This window comes from Pelobates fuscus, chromosome 6 (genome assembly GCF_036172605.1).
Source record: "Pelobates fuscus isolate aPelFus1 chromosome 6, aPelFus1.pri, whole genome shotgun sequence".
Classification (NCBI taxonomy): Eukaryota; Metazoa; Chordata; class Amphibia; order Anura; family Pelobatidae; genus Pelobates; species Pelobates fuscus.
In genome coordinates this window covers 68,339,827-68,354,519 of record NC_086322.1, presented here as the reverse complement: position 1 = coordinate 68,354,519, position 14,693 = coordinate 68,339,827, and the positions used below count along the sequence as shown (strand labels likewise).

Genomic DNA, 14,693 nt, shown 5'->3' with positions numbered 1-14,693 from the left:
GGTTACTTTGTTCTATGAATAACATATGTAAATTAAAAATATGCATTTTCTACATTATAACAAGCATTTTGATTTCCTTTAAGTTCATTCTTACCTGTAACGTAATGTTTGTCTGTGCACGTATCTTTGTTGAAGGAATTTGTAAGAATGAGTCTTTGTTCACAAAATTTACGCTGGTGAGTTTTTCACATTTAGCTCCCTGATAACCAGCCAGGCACTGACATGAAGGTTCATTGCCTTTTACAATGCAATGGGCTCCATTTTGGCAATCAAAATTGTCACAAGGACTTGTGCGAGGTAGAACCATTGGTGGGGACATTTCACAGAATAAACCACTAGAAATGAAAAAAGTAAAAAAGTTCTTCAATTGGTTAGAAGAAAATGAAAGCTTGGACAATGGATAAGTCAATTGACAGACAAGTTAAGCAACATTAAATAGATAGCATGTATATACATACACATATGTACATACCTGTGCAAAAACATATGTGTTAATTTGACAAATCTAAACTCTTGACTCCTATATTTAAACTAATAGTTAAAAAAAAAAAAAACAGGAACTCAAGAATTAAAGTATTTAAGACTTTTGTGATGCTTGTGCCAAACTAAGAATGAATTGTGGTGAATTGAAACGCAAGTTACAAAATGAGACCGAAAAATAATGTAATCAGTTTTCAGACTTTAATCAGTGGCCTCTGTACTCTGTGAACCATCTTCAACTGCCTTAGTGTAAAACCTATTTGTTGCCATGACAATAGACTCATTGGTGATAGAAGCAACTTTAGATCAACTCGAATAGCCTGAGAATGGATTGAGAATTTATATTTTAATAAAACGAGCCAACCAGGGCAGTCATCTTGGTTTTCTAGAAGAATAAATGTCAACTAATCTTTAAAATAAAATCATATAAACCTATTAAATTTTCCAAACAGAAAGTAAAAAAAAGTAAAAAAAAAAAACAAAACAAGTCTAAAATTTTCAGAATCTTCTGAAGGAGATAGTGATGAACCCATACTTACTTCTCTCAAAGCTGGAGGGTTCTGCATCCAGTTGATCTCTGGAAACCCTAATACATCATCAGTGAAGGAGGACCCAACAGTGTTAAACGAAAACATTAAGACTTCCAATATACATAAAGGAAGTGTTATGGACTTCAAAGTCCAATACTCAGATCACAAATCTATACATCTGTGACCTAGAAAGGTCCACGCATATCTGAATGTTACCAATGACACAAACAGAAGGAAAAATCTCCATGGGAGAGATATCTCTGAAACTATAGACATAAAGGAATTACCCCAACTTTCTTTTTGAGTCTTACAGTTGTTTTTGCTATTAAGAGTCATGCTTTGCTGGGTATAAAACAGATTTCTAGTCTGGGCAGCGCTCACCTGTATCCATCAGGACAAATACATGTGTAGCCATTAACCGCATCTATGCAACGCCCTCCGTTCTTGCACTTGTTATCTTGGCAATCATCATAGTCGATGTCACAGTGCTCACCAATGTAGCCAGGTGTGCAGTCACATCTATTTAACAAAAATACATAATGGTCGTGGTCACAAATGCTTCACTCTGGTTTTGTATTGTAAATATAGTATCTGCATGTAAAAAAAAAATAACTAAATATTCAGTATCCCCGCAGAGCTACAGATTTTTAATAAATTTTTACACGTCATAATTTCACAATCTACTTTTGCAGAAAAACTTCCAAAACATAGCTATTAGTGCTATTATTTCTTCATTTAAAAAAAAAAAAGAAGAAAATTATCGTTTTTGTTTTCTTTTTAAATTTTCAACACAAAACTAGCATTCGATGAAAATGAACTATGTGACTGGATAACATCCATGTGATCTTTGAGTATCCAAGCTTTTGCATGTCAGGAGAATGAAGGTAACGCATACACCACATATATGGAGATATCTTAGAAACGGTCACATAGATAGTAAGTCCTGCTGAGTTAAGTGTGTTTCTACATCCATTTGTTACATGCTTAACCCCAGGAAAGGTTTAAGCGTAATTTACTGAATTGAACCATGGTTGTTTGCCTTTTTATTTTCTTAGTGTAACATATAAGCTTGAATGCCTATTTACATCTTAAAACGTACTTGTATCCTTTACTTGTCAGTATGCATTTTGAGTCGTGCTGACATGGATTCACTTCCTGAGCGCAAAAGTCCAGTTTCTCTTCGCAAAGTTCACCTTCAAGAGAAGTACATTACATGAATATGTGGCACATTATATTAGCAAAATCAAAAATCTATTTAATTCCAATCATGGTGTTAAAGTTATTCATGTAAGGAAACCCCCTACTGAATCAAAACACGGGTTCACCGGGTAGTTTAACACGGCACAATTTAAAGAGTTTTCTCCTTGAGATCACATTGACTTTAGTTGCGATCCTTATGGAAAGATAGAAAAATATATAAAGCAAAACAGGTACAAATGTAATGATTATCTTTGATAACTTAAGATAGCTCAGTGTTGCATATAATAGATATATCCAAACTGACCAGGGACAGTTTCAGAAACATTCATATTTTAATTACGAGTTTTACACATTTCTTTTAATCTGCTATATATTATGGCTAGTTGAGGGTTTAAAAGTATCCATTCATCAATTTAAGATTTTTGCTAGTCTTCTTTGGATTGAAACAGAAGTCAACTTTCCCTCTACTTCCAATACAGTCATTATCAATTTTGCCTTAAAAATTAGATTAGTTTCTTCATGAATCCTAATATAGATTTAGAGTGAGATTAATCACTCGATCATCAAAGGAACACACCAGAACCATGCTTTTTAATTGAAGTGTTTGTGGTCACTGGAGTCCTTTGGTGCTGTCCCTCTGTTTAATGTCCAACCATTCTCAGACAGTGAGAAACTGAGTAAGGGTGAGTGGACATCCACAGCCCCACGTGTCTCCGTGGCTTGGGCTAATGCTTCCATATCAGCCTGACCAGTGATTGGCAGCACTGATATGATGAGAATATCAGCTCAGTGCTCTCGGCCTATCACTGCTTTCCATTGCCAGCATGAATTACTATGGCTAATACCGTGTGCAATTAAACATTAACAATGCCCTTTGTAGGGGTGAAGCCACAGGAATCCAGGTACAATCACTGAGTGTCAAACTAGCCAAGAATAACTTCACACTAAATGGTGCAATGGGACTCAAGGCACAATAACCAGGGCAATGCGATAAAGTTGTTATGGTATCCAGAGTGTATCTTTAACCTTTCTAAAATTCAAAATAGTGTAAAGCATGTTATTCTTGCAAAAAACAAAAACAAAAACAAGCATCTAAAACTCTCTTAAAGATGTTCACATTATCTGCAGTTACTAAGCTTCCAGGTAGCACATTCTACAGATTTTTAGAGAATCACAATCTATATATCCATTAGTGATGTTTTTGGCACTCCACAATTAACAGTGGCTTTGGAAAATTTGCCAAATAAGAAGCATATAAATACTGTTGCAATGCCATCTGCTCCATGAATTATTTTTTTTCTGCAGTAGTTTGCATCTCATTACATAAATATTGAATAAACAATCCGGTGGAAACCATGTTAAATACTCCAAGAACACTAGATTCTGTTCTCTCGCTCCATACGAACTGAAGTACAAAACTATTTTTTTTTATCAGCATAATATTTGAGTCTCTTAAAGCCATAGGAGCCATTGCAATACATAACAAGGTCTACATGATGTAGCTCTTCCTTGTGCTTCACATGGTGAATATACTGTAAGCTCATTTGAGCCGGGCCCTCATCTACCTATTGTTCCTGTGTCACTGTGTAATTGTCTCATTATAGTAAATGTACCCCTTTCATAATACTGTAAAGCGCTTTGGAATTAGTTGGCGCTATATAAACACCAATGATAATGATTGATAAATAAATATACACACATGAAAAACACAGTTCAATCTGAGTAAAGCTAAATGATCCACTGCTGACAGTCAACTTATTGCTCCAACAAGTGGGGCCTAGAAATAATATTTTTAGATAAACTTTCCAAATAATTTAACATTTTTTTGTATATACTTTTAAAATTAATTAATAGTTTGAAAAATATTTTTATGCATTTTTTTTTATATATATGTGATATTTTTTGATATTTTAATATTTTGAAAATATAGCTTTAAAAGCGTATCCAAAAATATGAAATCACTTTAAAAGTTTACCCAAATATATTAAATTGAAGTCCAGGATCATAACTAATACACAATATATGACACTAAGGCAGGAAGAAGAGAAAATGACCAGACAGACAACCAATATTTAGTGTGGCTCCTAATTGGCTGCAGCACAGGATGGTACTAAAGCATGCCCTTATCTTGATCGGGTGGGACACAAATAAAATTATGAAATATTGTAACAAGATATATAACAATGCAGGACAAAGCAAAACTGAGGTGGTACAATTTAACTCAAAAACAAATTAAAAGGGCTATCACAAAGAAATACACAGCTATAGAAAGACAATAAGGAGTTATATCAAAGTCAAGTGTGCTGAACTGCAAAAGAGATGCAAATACTGTAACATCATAGGAGTCACCAATGTAATGTGTTTGTCGGTTACACTGGTTTTCAAAGTGCTTGATCCACTTCAAATAATTTAGATTACTGTTTAGCAGATCACTTTGATAAATCTCCCCCAGTGTTTGAGTCCATAACTGATGCATGTATTAAAAGACCACTCCACACTCCAAAAGCACTTTAGCTTGTTGAAGGGCTTTATGAGTAAGGAGTATCCTAGTTTAACCCCAGTTTAGAAAAGTGATGATTTCGATGAGATTGCAATCAGACAGGGAGGTTTGCAACCTCCTTCCATCAGCTCCTCTGAGTAAATGGAAGTGGCAGACATGCTCTACTTGAGTGTGCCTGACTTCTTACATAGACACACACACCTCAAACCAGATCCTCCAGACATCAGACCAGACGTGCATGCGCGTTTCCGCATGGACACTAAGCCTCTGAAGGTCTCTTCTAGGGAAAAAAAGGAGGGCTTGCTAAGGCTGCAGTACATAAGTTCCACAGCCTTTGTAAGCTCTTAAGATACACCCCCAATGAATACATGCATGAAAAATTAATGCATGTATTCATTGGAGATATATCTACTAAACAGTGGAATTTGGGCAGTAGCATGCTCCTTCAAGAGTCACAGTAAATTGCAGTCTATATGAATAAAAAAAAGCTTCTGTACTATGCTACCTAGGGGAATCACAGCTCTTTAGAAATGTAGTTTTTTTTTTTTCATTTACTTTACTTGTCTTGATAAAGTAGCCAGATATTCTATAAATATCAGTATTCCTCTTCATACTTAAAAATCCTCATCAATAATTGACCATAAGTGAAGAGTATGTAAATGACTGCAGATTCAGTACATGATTTATGCTAATTGCAGTTAATGTAAAGCTTGTCAATTCTTAATCAGCTCATACACGCAAGAGATCTGAAAAGCGAGTTATGTCTAATCCAAAGACACCGCACTGTTATCTGAACAAAAACGAGAGAAATTAGAAGAAAGCATGAAGACTGACCTTTTTCCACCTCATTCAGATTAGCAGCTTGCGCAACAAAGACAGAAAGACAAGATACGTTCATTTGAAAACAGCACAACACGTTAAACCAACAAACAAATAAAGCAGCAAGCAGGCAGCTCAGTGACACAATGAAAAATCTGATTTAGCGATACGTAAAAACAGAAAACTGGCCTTTTTTGATGCTATAGTTTATAATAGTAGAGTTACCTTAAATTGAAGAAAAGTGGTGGAAATTGGTGGAGACAGCTCAATAAATTCACATTTCTCCGAGTTGTAACCTGTCTTTGGCGCATTCAAACTAAATTTAGATTGTGTCTTTCAGCTAATTTGAAATGTGGCTAATATATTCTTAACAGTAAATTATGAAACTGTTCATTACCTTAAACTTGGTGGGTTTCAACAAGCTAAAGTATCCTAGAAAATTCAATGCTAAAACCAGTGTGCTTTAGTCGATAATAAATTGACAAACTAATAGTAATCAACAAATGGTTCAACCGAGTGCAACTTGGGTTTCAGTGAAGAGATGTCATTTCTGAGTTGTAAATGTTTAAAGATAAACATGAGCAAGCCAATGATTAGTACTTAGTAAGAGTTTAAGTTAACAGTCAGAAAGGTGAGCACAGTATTGGAATGTAATGTACTTTATACCTGACTATCATACAGGCCAGTCCTAAGTAGCCATGGAAGCTTGCAATCTAATGCAAATCAGTCAGCTAGACTGACTGATTTGCTAAATCTTTGCTAAATCTGCCATTGCTTGACTCACACTGATTTTATAGAAACAGACTGCTCCAGAAATTCCAGAAAATTAAAAAAGATTCATCTCAATGCACTCAGATATGTCATCCATTTATTTGTACGTCAGTAGCATCATAAAATGGTTATACGTGATGTTTTTTGCCACAAGTCCACATTGCCAGAGCCACTTAAAGCTAAATAAATAATAGGTGTTGGTTAAATTAACAGAAATAATAACACCGAACAACAATAAATTGTTCAGAAAAAGATTCCCACTCACCTGTGTATTCCGGGGGGCACAAACAAGTGTAGTTGTTGACACCATCAACACAAGTTGAATTATTTTCACAATCGTTGTCTTCACAGTCATCGATGTTCACCTCACAATGTGGACCTTCAAAACCATCTGCACACGTGCACCTTATATAAACAAAGAAGATTAACTGTTGCATGTAGTCACACACATCCTTTCATTTTTTAATGGTTCAGGTAACCACCGATCTTCATTGCCTTCAATGATGTCAATGTCATGCAATAACAGGTCGTAAGAAGTTATAGGAATTGTTACCCATGAGTAAAGTAAAGTTGTGTGCATGCGTGCCACAGACTAAATTTATAAGATTTTTGTTTGTATATGTGTAAAACATACATTGCTTTTAGTAAGAGCGGCTTAACATAAAATGGCATTGTAGCTGATTTTGTAATTGCAAACAATCGTTTGAAATTTGTTTACACATTTAGATTTTAAACTTAAAATATTTTACAAAAAAATGGTTTCATTTATTCCTTTATTTGTATTGACGAATCTAGTCTCTGGAGACCTAAAAGTAAATAAAACATTCCCAAGCTTTGAAAGGCAGGAGTCATTGTTGGATTACTGTTCTCTTCAATGTTATGGTTTAGAAAACTTTAGTTTTTTGGAAAGTACTTATGGCAAATAATGATGTTAATAATACTGCTAATACTGTAGTCATTGGAATGATATGTAGAATATGTATGGTGTCTTATCAGACTTTATACAAATCTTTCTACTAAGCAGCAAAGATTGCTTTCTAACATATCTTGCACCATGTAATATATTATTATAGTATATAAGTTATTCTTTAAACTTAGCTAATAGTTCAGTTTTTCAGTTCCCATATTCTCTAGTTGCGTATCATCTTTTGGTCAGGCTGCGGGGCCGAGCTGTCCTTCCCACTTGTTTCATTATTGCCTGCTGAGGTGGGCATTTACAATATATCTGCCCACTGGTGTTAATTCATAACCAGAAGAAATTGAATGGATTTGAGGTTCAACAATAACTGTAGGCTACTGTAGGCTACCCAATATTGAAAAATTGTATGAACAGATCCCTTCGATGTTTCTTGATGTATTATTGAACTAAAAAGTTATAAATGGTAATCTGTTTTAAGATAAAAAGCGAGAAACATACCAAAATCCATCTTTATCTTCTTCCTTTAAGTGACAAGTCCCAGCATGCTGACATGGGTTGCTGATACAAGCGTGGATTGGAATATCACAGTCCTGTCCCTGGAGACACAATAATCCATCCATGAGATATTTGTCATATTTAATATTTAATACGCAACAATGAGCTATAGGTTGTTTTCAAGTTTAAAATGATTAAGGTCCCTTTACAAATGTATATATTGCTTTCTGTTTATTCATGGTTATGCACATGTTAAAATATATGTAAATATCTAGAAAACATCTATCTATATTTCTCTCCATCTTTATCTCTCTCTATCTATCTTCACGCATGTCATTTAATAATGTAGCTTACCTTAAAGCCATACGGACAGGTACATCTGTAGAAGTCAACCGGGTCGTTGTTACAGGTTCCATCATTTTTGCATGGGTTGGATAAACATGGGTTGCATTTCGCAAGAATATTAACATCAACAGGTCCTAAAAGGAAGAAAAACCAATATTAAAAACAGTTGATGAATTGCAAATGAAAAATGAATTGTTTCTTTATATAATGATCCAGTAAGTTTTATTTTACCCACATCTTTATGCCTCAAAATGAACAAATAGTCAGACAGGACAACAAACCTTCCATATCTGACCTACCATGTTAGCTACTCTAGAAAACAACATGTGCACATCTGCCATTTTATGAAGACTGCTTTACAAACTATAAAAACAATAACATAACAGTTTCAATATTTTTGTGCTGTACGTGACATTATAAATAAAGTTTCTGGCATATTGATAAAATGATGTAAACTGAAACAACTAAGAATGTATCTAATGCACAAACCATATTTTCATTAGATTTATTTAATGTGTTTGATACATTGGAACATTGGAACTTTTAGCATGAAAACGGTATTTGTTATCAAATTGTATATGTTAGCGTTTTATAAATTATAGTAATAATAAAGAAATATATTAGCCCAGTAAAAAATTCAGGTAATATTTAAATGTCACCTGTTACATTACAAAGAATTGTATCTGTCTCCTTTAGAAACCAGTCCACAAGACAAGTGACAGGGATAAAACATGGGTGTCAAAGATTAGGAGATTTATCTTGGGAGACATGTAAGGAAGGTCAGAAGGTACATTTTTTCACACGTGATTACTGCATCTTTAAGGGGTTTTAAACCCTTACCTGCAATTGGAAAACCACAAGGCCCTGGAATTTCTAGGGCAAGGATTGTAACAAAACCAAAAGTAAAGATTGAAAAGGTTGTTAGATTATTTTATAAAACAATAGGAAAAAAATGAAGAGAAATGATATGTTTTAGAATTTCTATTTGGCCCTAAAATATGTCCAGATGGCTGTCACACAAACTAAACACTCTATACATGTGTAGGATAATGTTGCTACATATTATTTGTGAAGAAAGGGCAAATTAGTAATTGTGTTAATTAATGTTAATGACACTTCTTGGTGTACTAATTAAGATTTCTTACTGCCTTTATCCAAAATATATTAAGTCACTGGGCGGTTATAATTTAGCATTTGTCATGTTGCTCTTCTAATCCTTTAAAGGTTACTCAAAGCACCATGGCCACTTCAGTGATCTGAAGTGGTCATGATGCCCTAAGTCTATATGTGCAGCATTTTGTTTTGAAATCCTGTACATAAAAAATTTAACCACTCTGCTTTGTGAGGTGTAACTCCACCTCCAGTAGCATCATAGGAGTTTTACCAGCCAGCCTGGAACTATGTCACTTGACCAGCAGGAAGTATCAGACCTTGGCGGGGGAACCAAGTGAGGGCAAACCATTACTAAATGGTTTGCTCATTTCCAGGGAACCAGGCAAGGGTACACCTGGTATCATAACCATTACATTACATTTTACTTGCCCCATTATATGTTACTGTAGTGCTGAACAATGGGTATTATGCTCCCATAATTCCCTGTGCCCACAAAGAAGTTCTTGGGCTACGCAACAGCAAAAATAGTCTTATGTAGCTTTTGAAAGATTTTTATTTTTACGACACTTGCTAAGTTTGAACAAGTCCTTCTTGGGAGCTAAATTGGTTTAAGGAGTTATATAGCATATCCCACATTTATTATCATTCAGATATTAGAAACTATCTCAGTTAAATAAAATGGAATACATGTAGAAGAATCTTACCAGAACATGAGAACTTTTTGGATGGAGTAGTGAGGAGAAGCTTATCAGCCATGTCTCCTGGCCCCGCACATCGAGCAATGCCAGGTTCTTTGTATTCGGATTTGACCCATTCTGAAAGCCACTGCAAGTTGCAATCACAATGCAGAGGATTTGCACCAATAGCCCTGAAACCAGAGAGAATTTGAACTTATTACAATAAGTGATATATATAGCTCTAAATGTTTTCAGCAATATCCTAAAATGGAAACTTTTCAAATGCACTATTTAAGATTGAGAGCTGTGTCTGTAAAGCAGTTCTAATCAATTTTAAAACGTTTAGAGAAAAGACATTTCAATTAATTATATATTCCTAACGAGAGGTCCTTAACCCTTTGAGAGGTAGATGTGTCAGATACAATGTCTTGAGATAGATAGATAGATAGAACACACACACCAGTTCTACTTTTGTAACAAATAGTATAAGATGTTTTTTGGATTTACCCAAATATTTTTTAAATGCCTTCAAACTTACAGATGTGACAGTGCTGAGAGGTCACTGAACGCTCCTTGGGGTATAGTTGAGATATCATTTCCATGTAATGACCTGCAAATTTAAAACAAACAGCATGTTACTGGTATAAATGTTCATATCTGTAACATTACACTGACATTCATGATTACAATATGGAATCAGATTAAAGTGGCTCTGTCACCGTCTGAGGTCTTTGCATATTGCATCTACTGCTATTCTCACCAAGTCAGTCCTCTTCAGCTTCTGAACCTTAATCTGCCAGTAGCCACCACCAGTGTGGTGCTTTTGACAAGTCCCCATTCTTATGATTATATCAGTGTATGTTTTTCAACATAATTCTTATGTTATGGTTTTATGTCCTACTGCAGTTCCTAATTATACATTTTCTCTTCCTCTGCCTTATTATATATGTATTGGAGACATTTGAATTGAAAGTTGGATTGCTACAAAATATCAAGTTAAGTGTTTCTTTGAATGGCTACAGGTGTTTTCTTTTTATGCAATATATAATGCAGGAAAATTAATTGTTGTCAAAGTTTTGTACACTTTTTACTTACATTTTCCATACTGTGATACAGTTTATTGGATTATGTATATATTGTTTTGTACATTTGTATTATAATAGGCTTGCTCTTTGTTATCTTTGTACTTGCTTAGCTATATGTTATGATAAAGGCTAAGTGTTCACTTCACAGGGCATTACTTGTAATTAAATGGGTATTTGAGCTGTACATTGTAGGTTGGAACCTAGGCTTAACAAAGACCCTGAGGATGGGTCGTAACATTGTCTTTATTTTTTGATTATTTGTCAAGTTTTGTCAGGTGTAGGGAATGCCCAAATTACTTACAAGAGTCTCAGAGATCGTAAACCATCAAAAGCCTGAAGTGGGAAACAACGTAGGCGATTGTAACTGAGAATCCTGAAAATAGAAATTACATATTAATTAACAGTTAATAATAATTTCTTTTATACAAAATTGATTTCACATTCTACTTTATGTAGCATTCTCTATACCGATGTTCTTAACTTAAAAAAAAGATTAAAACTGCCCTGTTACTACTTGGTACTTTAAATACAATCTTTCCCTATAAGAGTTGAGAGGGTTAAAGTATAAATATACAGGTTGTTTCACTAAATAGGAAATTGTGAAGAATTGACTGGAATATTGCATAGTTTAAGCTACAATAAATAAATTTCAAAAATCTTGCAATTAGGCTATTTTTTCCAGCTCAGCTGTTTTGGATTAAAATTAGCAATTTGTTTGTTAATTCTCCAAACGCTACACATTGTTTTACATACAAAGTAGAAATGGTGCAATGCAAGTAGAACTTAATGTGTTGCAATAGGCATACTGCATGTTTCTGTGCTACATTTTGCATGCTTACAAGGTGAGAAGCTGGGTCATGTTGCTGAAGCTGTGGTTAGACAGAGTGCTTATCCTGTTGTTGCTTAGATCACTGAAAGATAAAAAAAAAAAAAAAACACACACAGTTTAATATTATCTAATAAGATCGAGTATGGTTAGTGATAAAACCCAATGATATTTTTACCTAAATGGAATTATATTTTAGAACGCATTTTCATTGGTTGAGTAAGTAGCCCGCAGTGCATAAGGTTTTCCCAAAACCAAAATAGATACAAAGTAGATACAACAGCAACATAATGAGAATCGAGGATGAAAATAATTCGAATTATTTTGAAAAACTAGAAAAAGAAATGGTTCTAGATACTTACATAAGGGTCAAGTGCTTATAACTAGACAGTTCCTTTGGCACAAGAGGAAACTGGTTTCCATCCAAATACCTAAAACATGAAAGGTATAATTATTCACTCTGACTATACTTTGTTTCTGTAAGGACATAATATTAAGAGAACACTGGAAAAAAAATGAACTCAAATGGAAGCAGTGAGTATAATAATCTGTGCAGCAAGCAGTATTTTTTTATTTTTTTATTCAAGGGTTACTCCAACGTCCATGCCCACATTTGCATTTAGAAGTGATCATGATGATAGTAGTCTGGATGTGTACTGTTTAAAGGGACACTCTAGTCACCAGAACAACTACAGATTAATGAGGTTGTTCTGATGAGTATAATAGCTCCCTTCAGGCATTTTCATGTAAACACTGCCTTTTCAGAGAAAAGGCAGTGTTTACATTGCCCTTAGGGACACCTCCAAGTGGCCACTCCTTAGATGGCCACTGGAGGTGCTTCCTGGCTTAGGGCTACACAGTAGGCAGCACTGCCGTTCAGCGTCCCCACGCTCTGCATGGAGAAGCTGAATTTTCCACATAGAGATGCATTGATTCAATGCATCTCTATTAGGAGATCCTGATTGGCAAAAACTGCATTTGTTCCTTCCTCCTTGCCGATTTTAGCCAATCCAATATGGGAAAGCATTGGATTGGCTAAAAGTCGGCCATTTTGATGATGTCATAAAGTGAGCGAAACCAGTGCCGGCAGACCTGCGCAAAGCTGGAAATAAGGTGAGTTTTAAACTTTTATAAGGAGACTAAGGGGGGGGGCAAGCCACCTAAATGGTGGGTTAAACACTATAGTGTTCCTTTAAGTCTGGCTCCCAAAAAGTCCATGAGCCGCCATTGCTACCTATATTTCAAGCTGACCATTGTTCAGTCTGTGGACAAACAATTTGATAGATAGCTGGTAATCCAAAAAACATAAATATAGGCACACTACTGTGCCTACAACTCCCGTCCAGATAAGTATAATTTGACTGTTTAATATTCGTATATGGTCTCTTTCAGGTAGATGAATGGCAGATCTGTAAAACAGGGGTTACCTCTCTATTCTCAGAATTCCAAAACTCCTAAAGAGAGGGACATCAATGATACTTAGTAAATGTTTTTACTGATTTACCTCTGTGTCAGCTGGCATTACCAATAACACAACTTGTGCTCAGACTTACCTAAATATTTCTAGAATTACATAAAATCAGGGCTAAATGTCATTGTATATATTTTTCCAAAATGCTTGGATTCAGATGTTCCAATCAATATTTCACATTACTTTCCTGAATTTGCTAAAAATATCTCAGGATTTCAAATAAATTGAGTTTGATGTCCAAGAAACTATAACATTTATATAAAGTTAAACCCGAAACACAATTTTGACAAGGTAACGTAAATAGTGAAACGAGTGATCCAGCTGTTGTACAAAGGTACATTGATTACAACTGGCAACATTTACCTTTCTTTAATTTTTACTTTAAATTGTTTCCTTCCACCCTGTGTCTCTCCCCCTTTGAGTGTTTAGACTTTCATTTGCAGTTTAAATTAAATAAAAATCTTCTTGGCGCTGATGCAGCTCACGTCAAAATCTTTATGATTTTAATTTTTCTAAACTAGACTCAAAGTTCAGGCACAGGACATGTTGCTCCATCATAAGTCATGATAAATTGTGCCAATCAAATTGCATCAAGTCACGAACCCCACATAGAAGAACACCCGAATTACACGTAATGTAGTTTTGCTTAGCTATTGGAATAAAATAAGTTGTTTTTTTTTCAACCTATTTTTAGTTGCTTGTAAAAATGCAGAAATAAGAAACAAATACATTTTTACATTTTATGAAAAATAATATAAAACAAAATTCAAAGATGGCAATCATTTTTTCCTAGATAAAATTCTAATGATTTGTGTGGGGTCAAGCACAAAAAAATAAATCCTTAAAATTAAAGCTAAGTAAAATATACATGATGGGGTGCAATAACAATTGCAATACATTATCTGGAAAAATAATTTTCTTTATTTGTGTTTTTACTGCCAAAAGTTCTTTCTCTGCCAAAATGATGGAATTAGTTGGATCCACGAAAAAGCGGTTAGTCTTAATGGAAAGCCATCATCTCTGGTTTTTGCCAATGATATAATGATGATAATGATACATTTCTGAAAAGCCCCGAGATGCAAAGCACAAAAGGTTAATGAGTGAAACTGCAAGCGGTTACACACATTCACTTTTTTTTTGTGTTTTACAATTTGCCCACGTTGTTTGTTGTTATTTTTTGCTGATTTATTATAATTATAATGCATAAGAGGCAGGATGTCAAACCAAGCATGTTTGGCCTGTTAAATCTCATGTATATCTTGTTTAGAGGAAGTCCATTGTGTTAAACACAAAACATATCACAATGCATGAAGTATTTGCTACTTACAGTTCTGTGACCTCTTTTGGGATGCCTTTGGGTAATGCTTTGAGTCCTTTATTACTACATCGAACCACTGTATCTAGGCAGGTGCACTCGGCTGGGCATCGTGAAAGTGGCGAACAGCTATTGTCATCGTTTCCT

At 34.7% G+C, this 14,693-nt stretch overlaps 1 protein-coding gene across 9 annotated transcripts in view; it reads right to left on the bottom strand.

Annotated features, from left to right (window-relative positions):
* Positions 1-14,693, bottom strand: part of SLIT2 (slit guidance ligand 2) — a 233,067-nt gene that overhangs the window by 17,125 nt on the left and 201,249 nt on the right. For 4 of the 9 annotated variants that reach the window (XM_063457821.1, XM_063457822.1, XM_063457826.1 and 1 more), the window contains 14 exons: positions 14,559-14,691; positions 12,123-12,191; positions 11,774-11,845; positions 11,236-11,307; positions 10,388-10,459; positions 9,877-10,040; positions 8,900-8,932; positions 8,069-8,193; positions 7,718-7,815; positions 6,566-6,705; positions 5,545-5,571; positions 2,110-2,203; positions 1,392-1,529; positions 95-335 (listed from right to left, as the gene is read on the bottom strand). In XM_063457821.1, coding sequence (XP_063313891.1) covers positions 95-335; positions 1,392-1,529; positions 2,110-2,203; positions 5,545-5,571; positions 6,566-6,705; positions 7,718-7,815; positions 8,069-8,193; positions 8,900-8,932; positions 9,877-10,040; positions 10,388-10,459; positions 11,236-11,307; positions 11,774-11,845; positions 12,123-12,191; positions 14,559-14,691 — 1,478 coding nt within the window. The remainder of the gene's footprint in view (positions 1-94; positions 336-1,391; positions 1,530-2,109; positions 2,204-5,544; positions 5,572-6,565; positions 6,706-7,717; positions 7,816-8,068; positions 8,194-8,899; positions 8,933-9,876; positions 10,041-10,387; positions 10,460-11,235; positions 11,308-11,773; positions 11,846-12,122; positions 12,192-14,558; positions 14,692-14,693) is intronic. The other 5 variants (XM_063457825.1, XM_063457828.1, XM_063457827.1 and 2 more) reach the window with 3 other exon arrangements.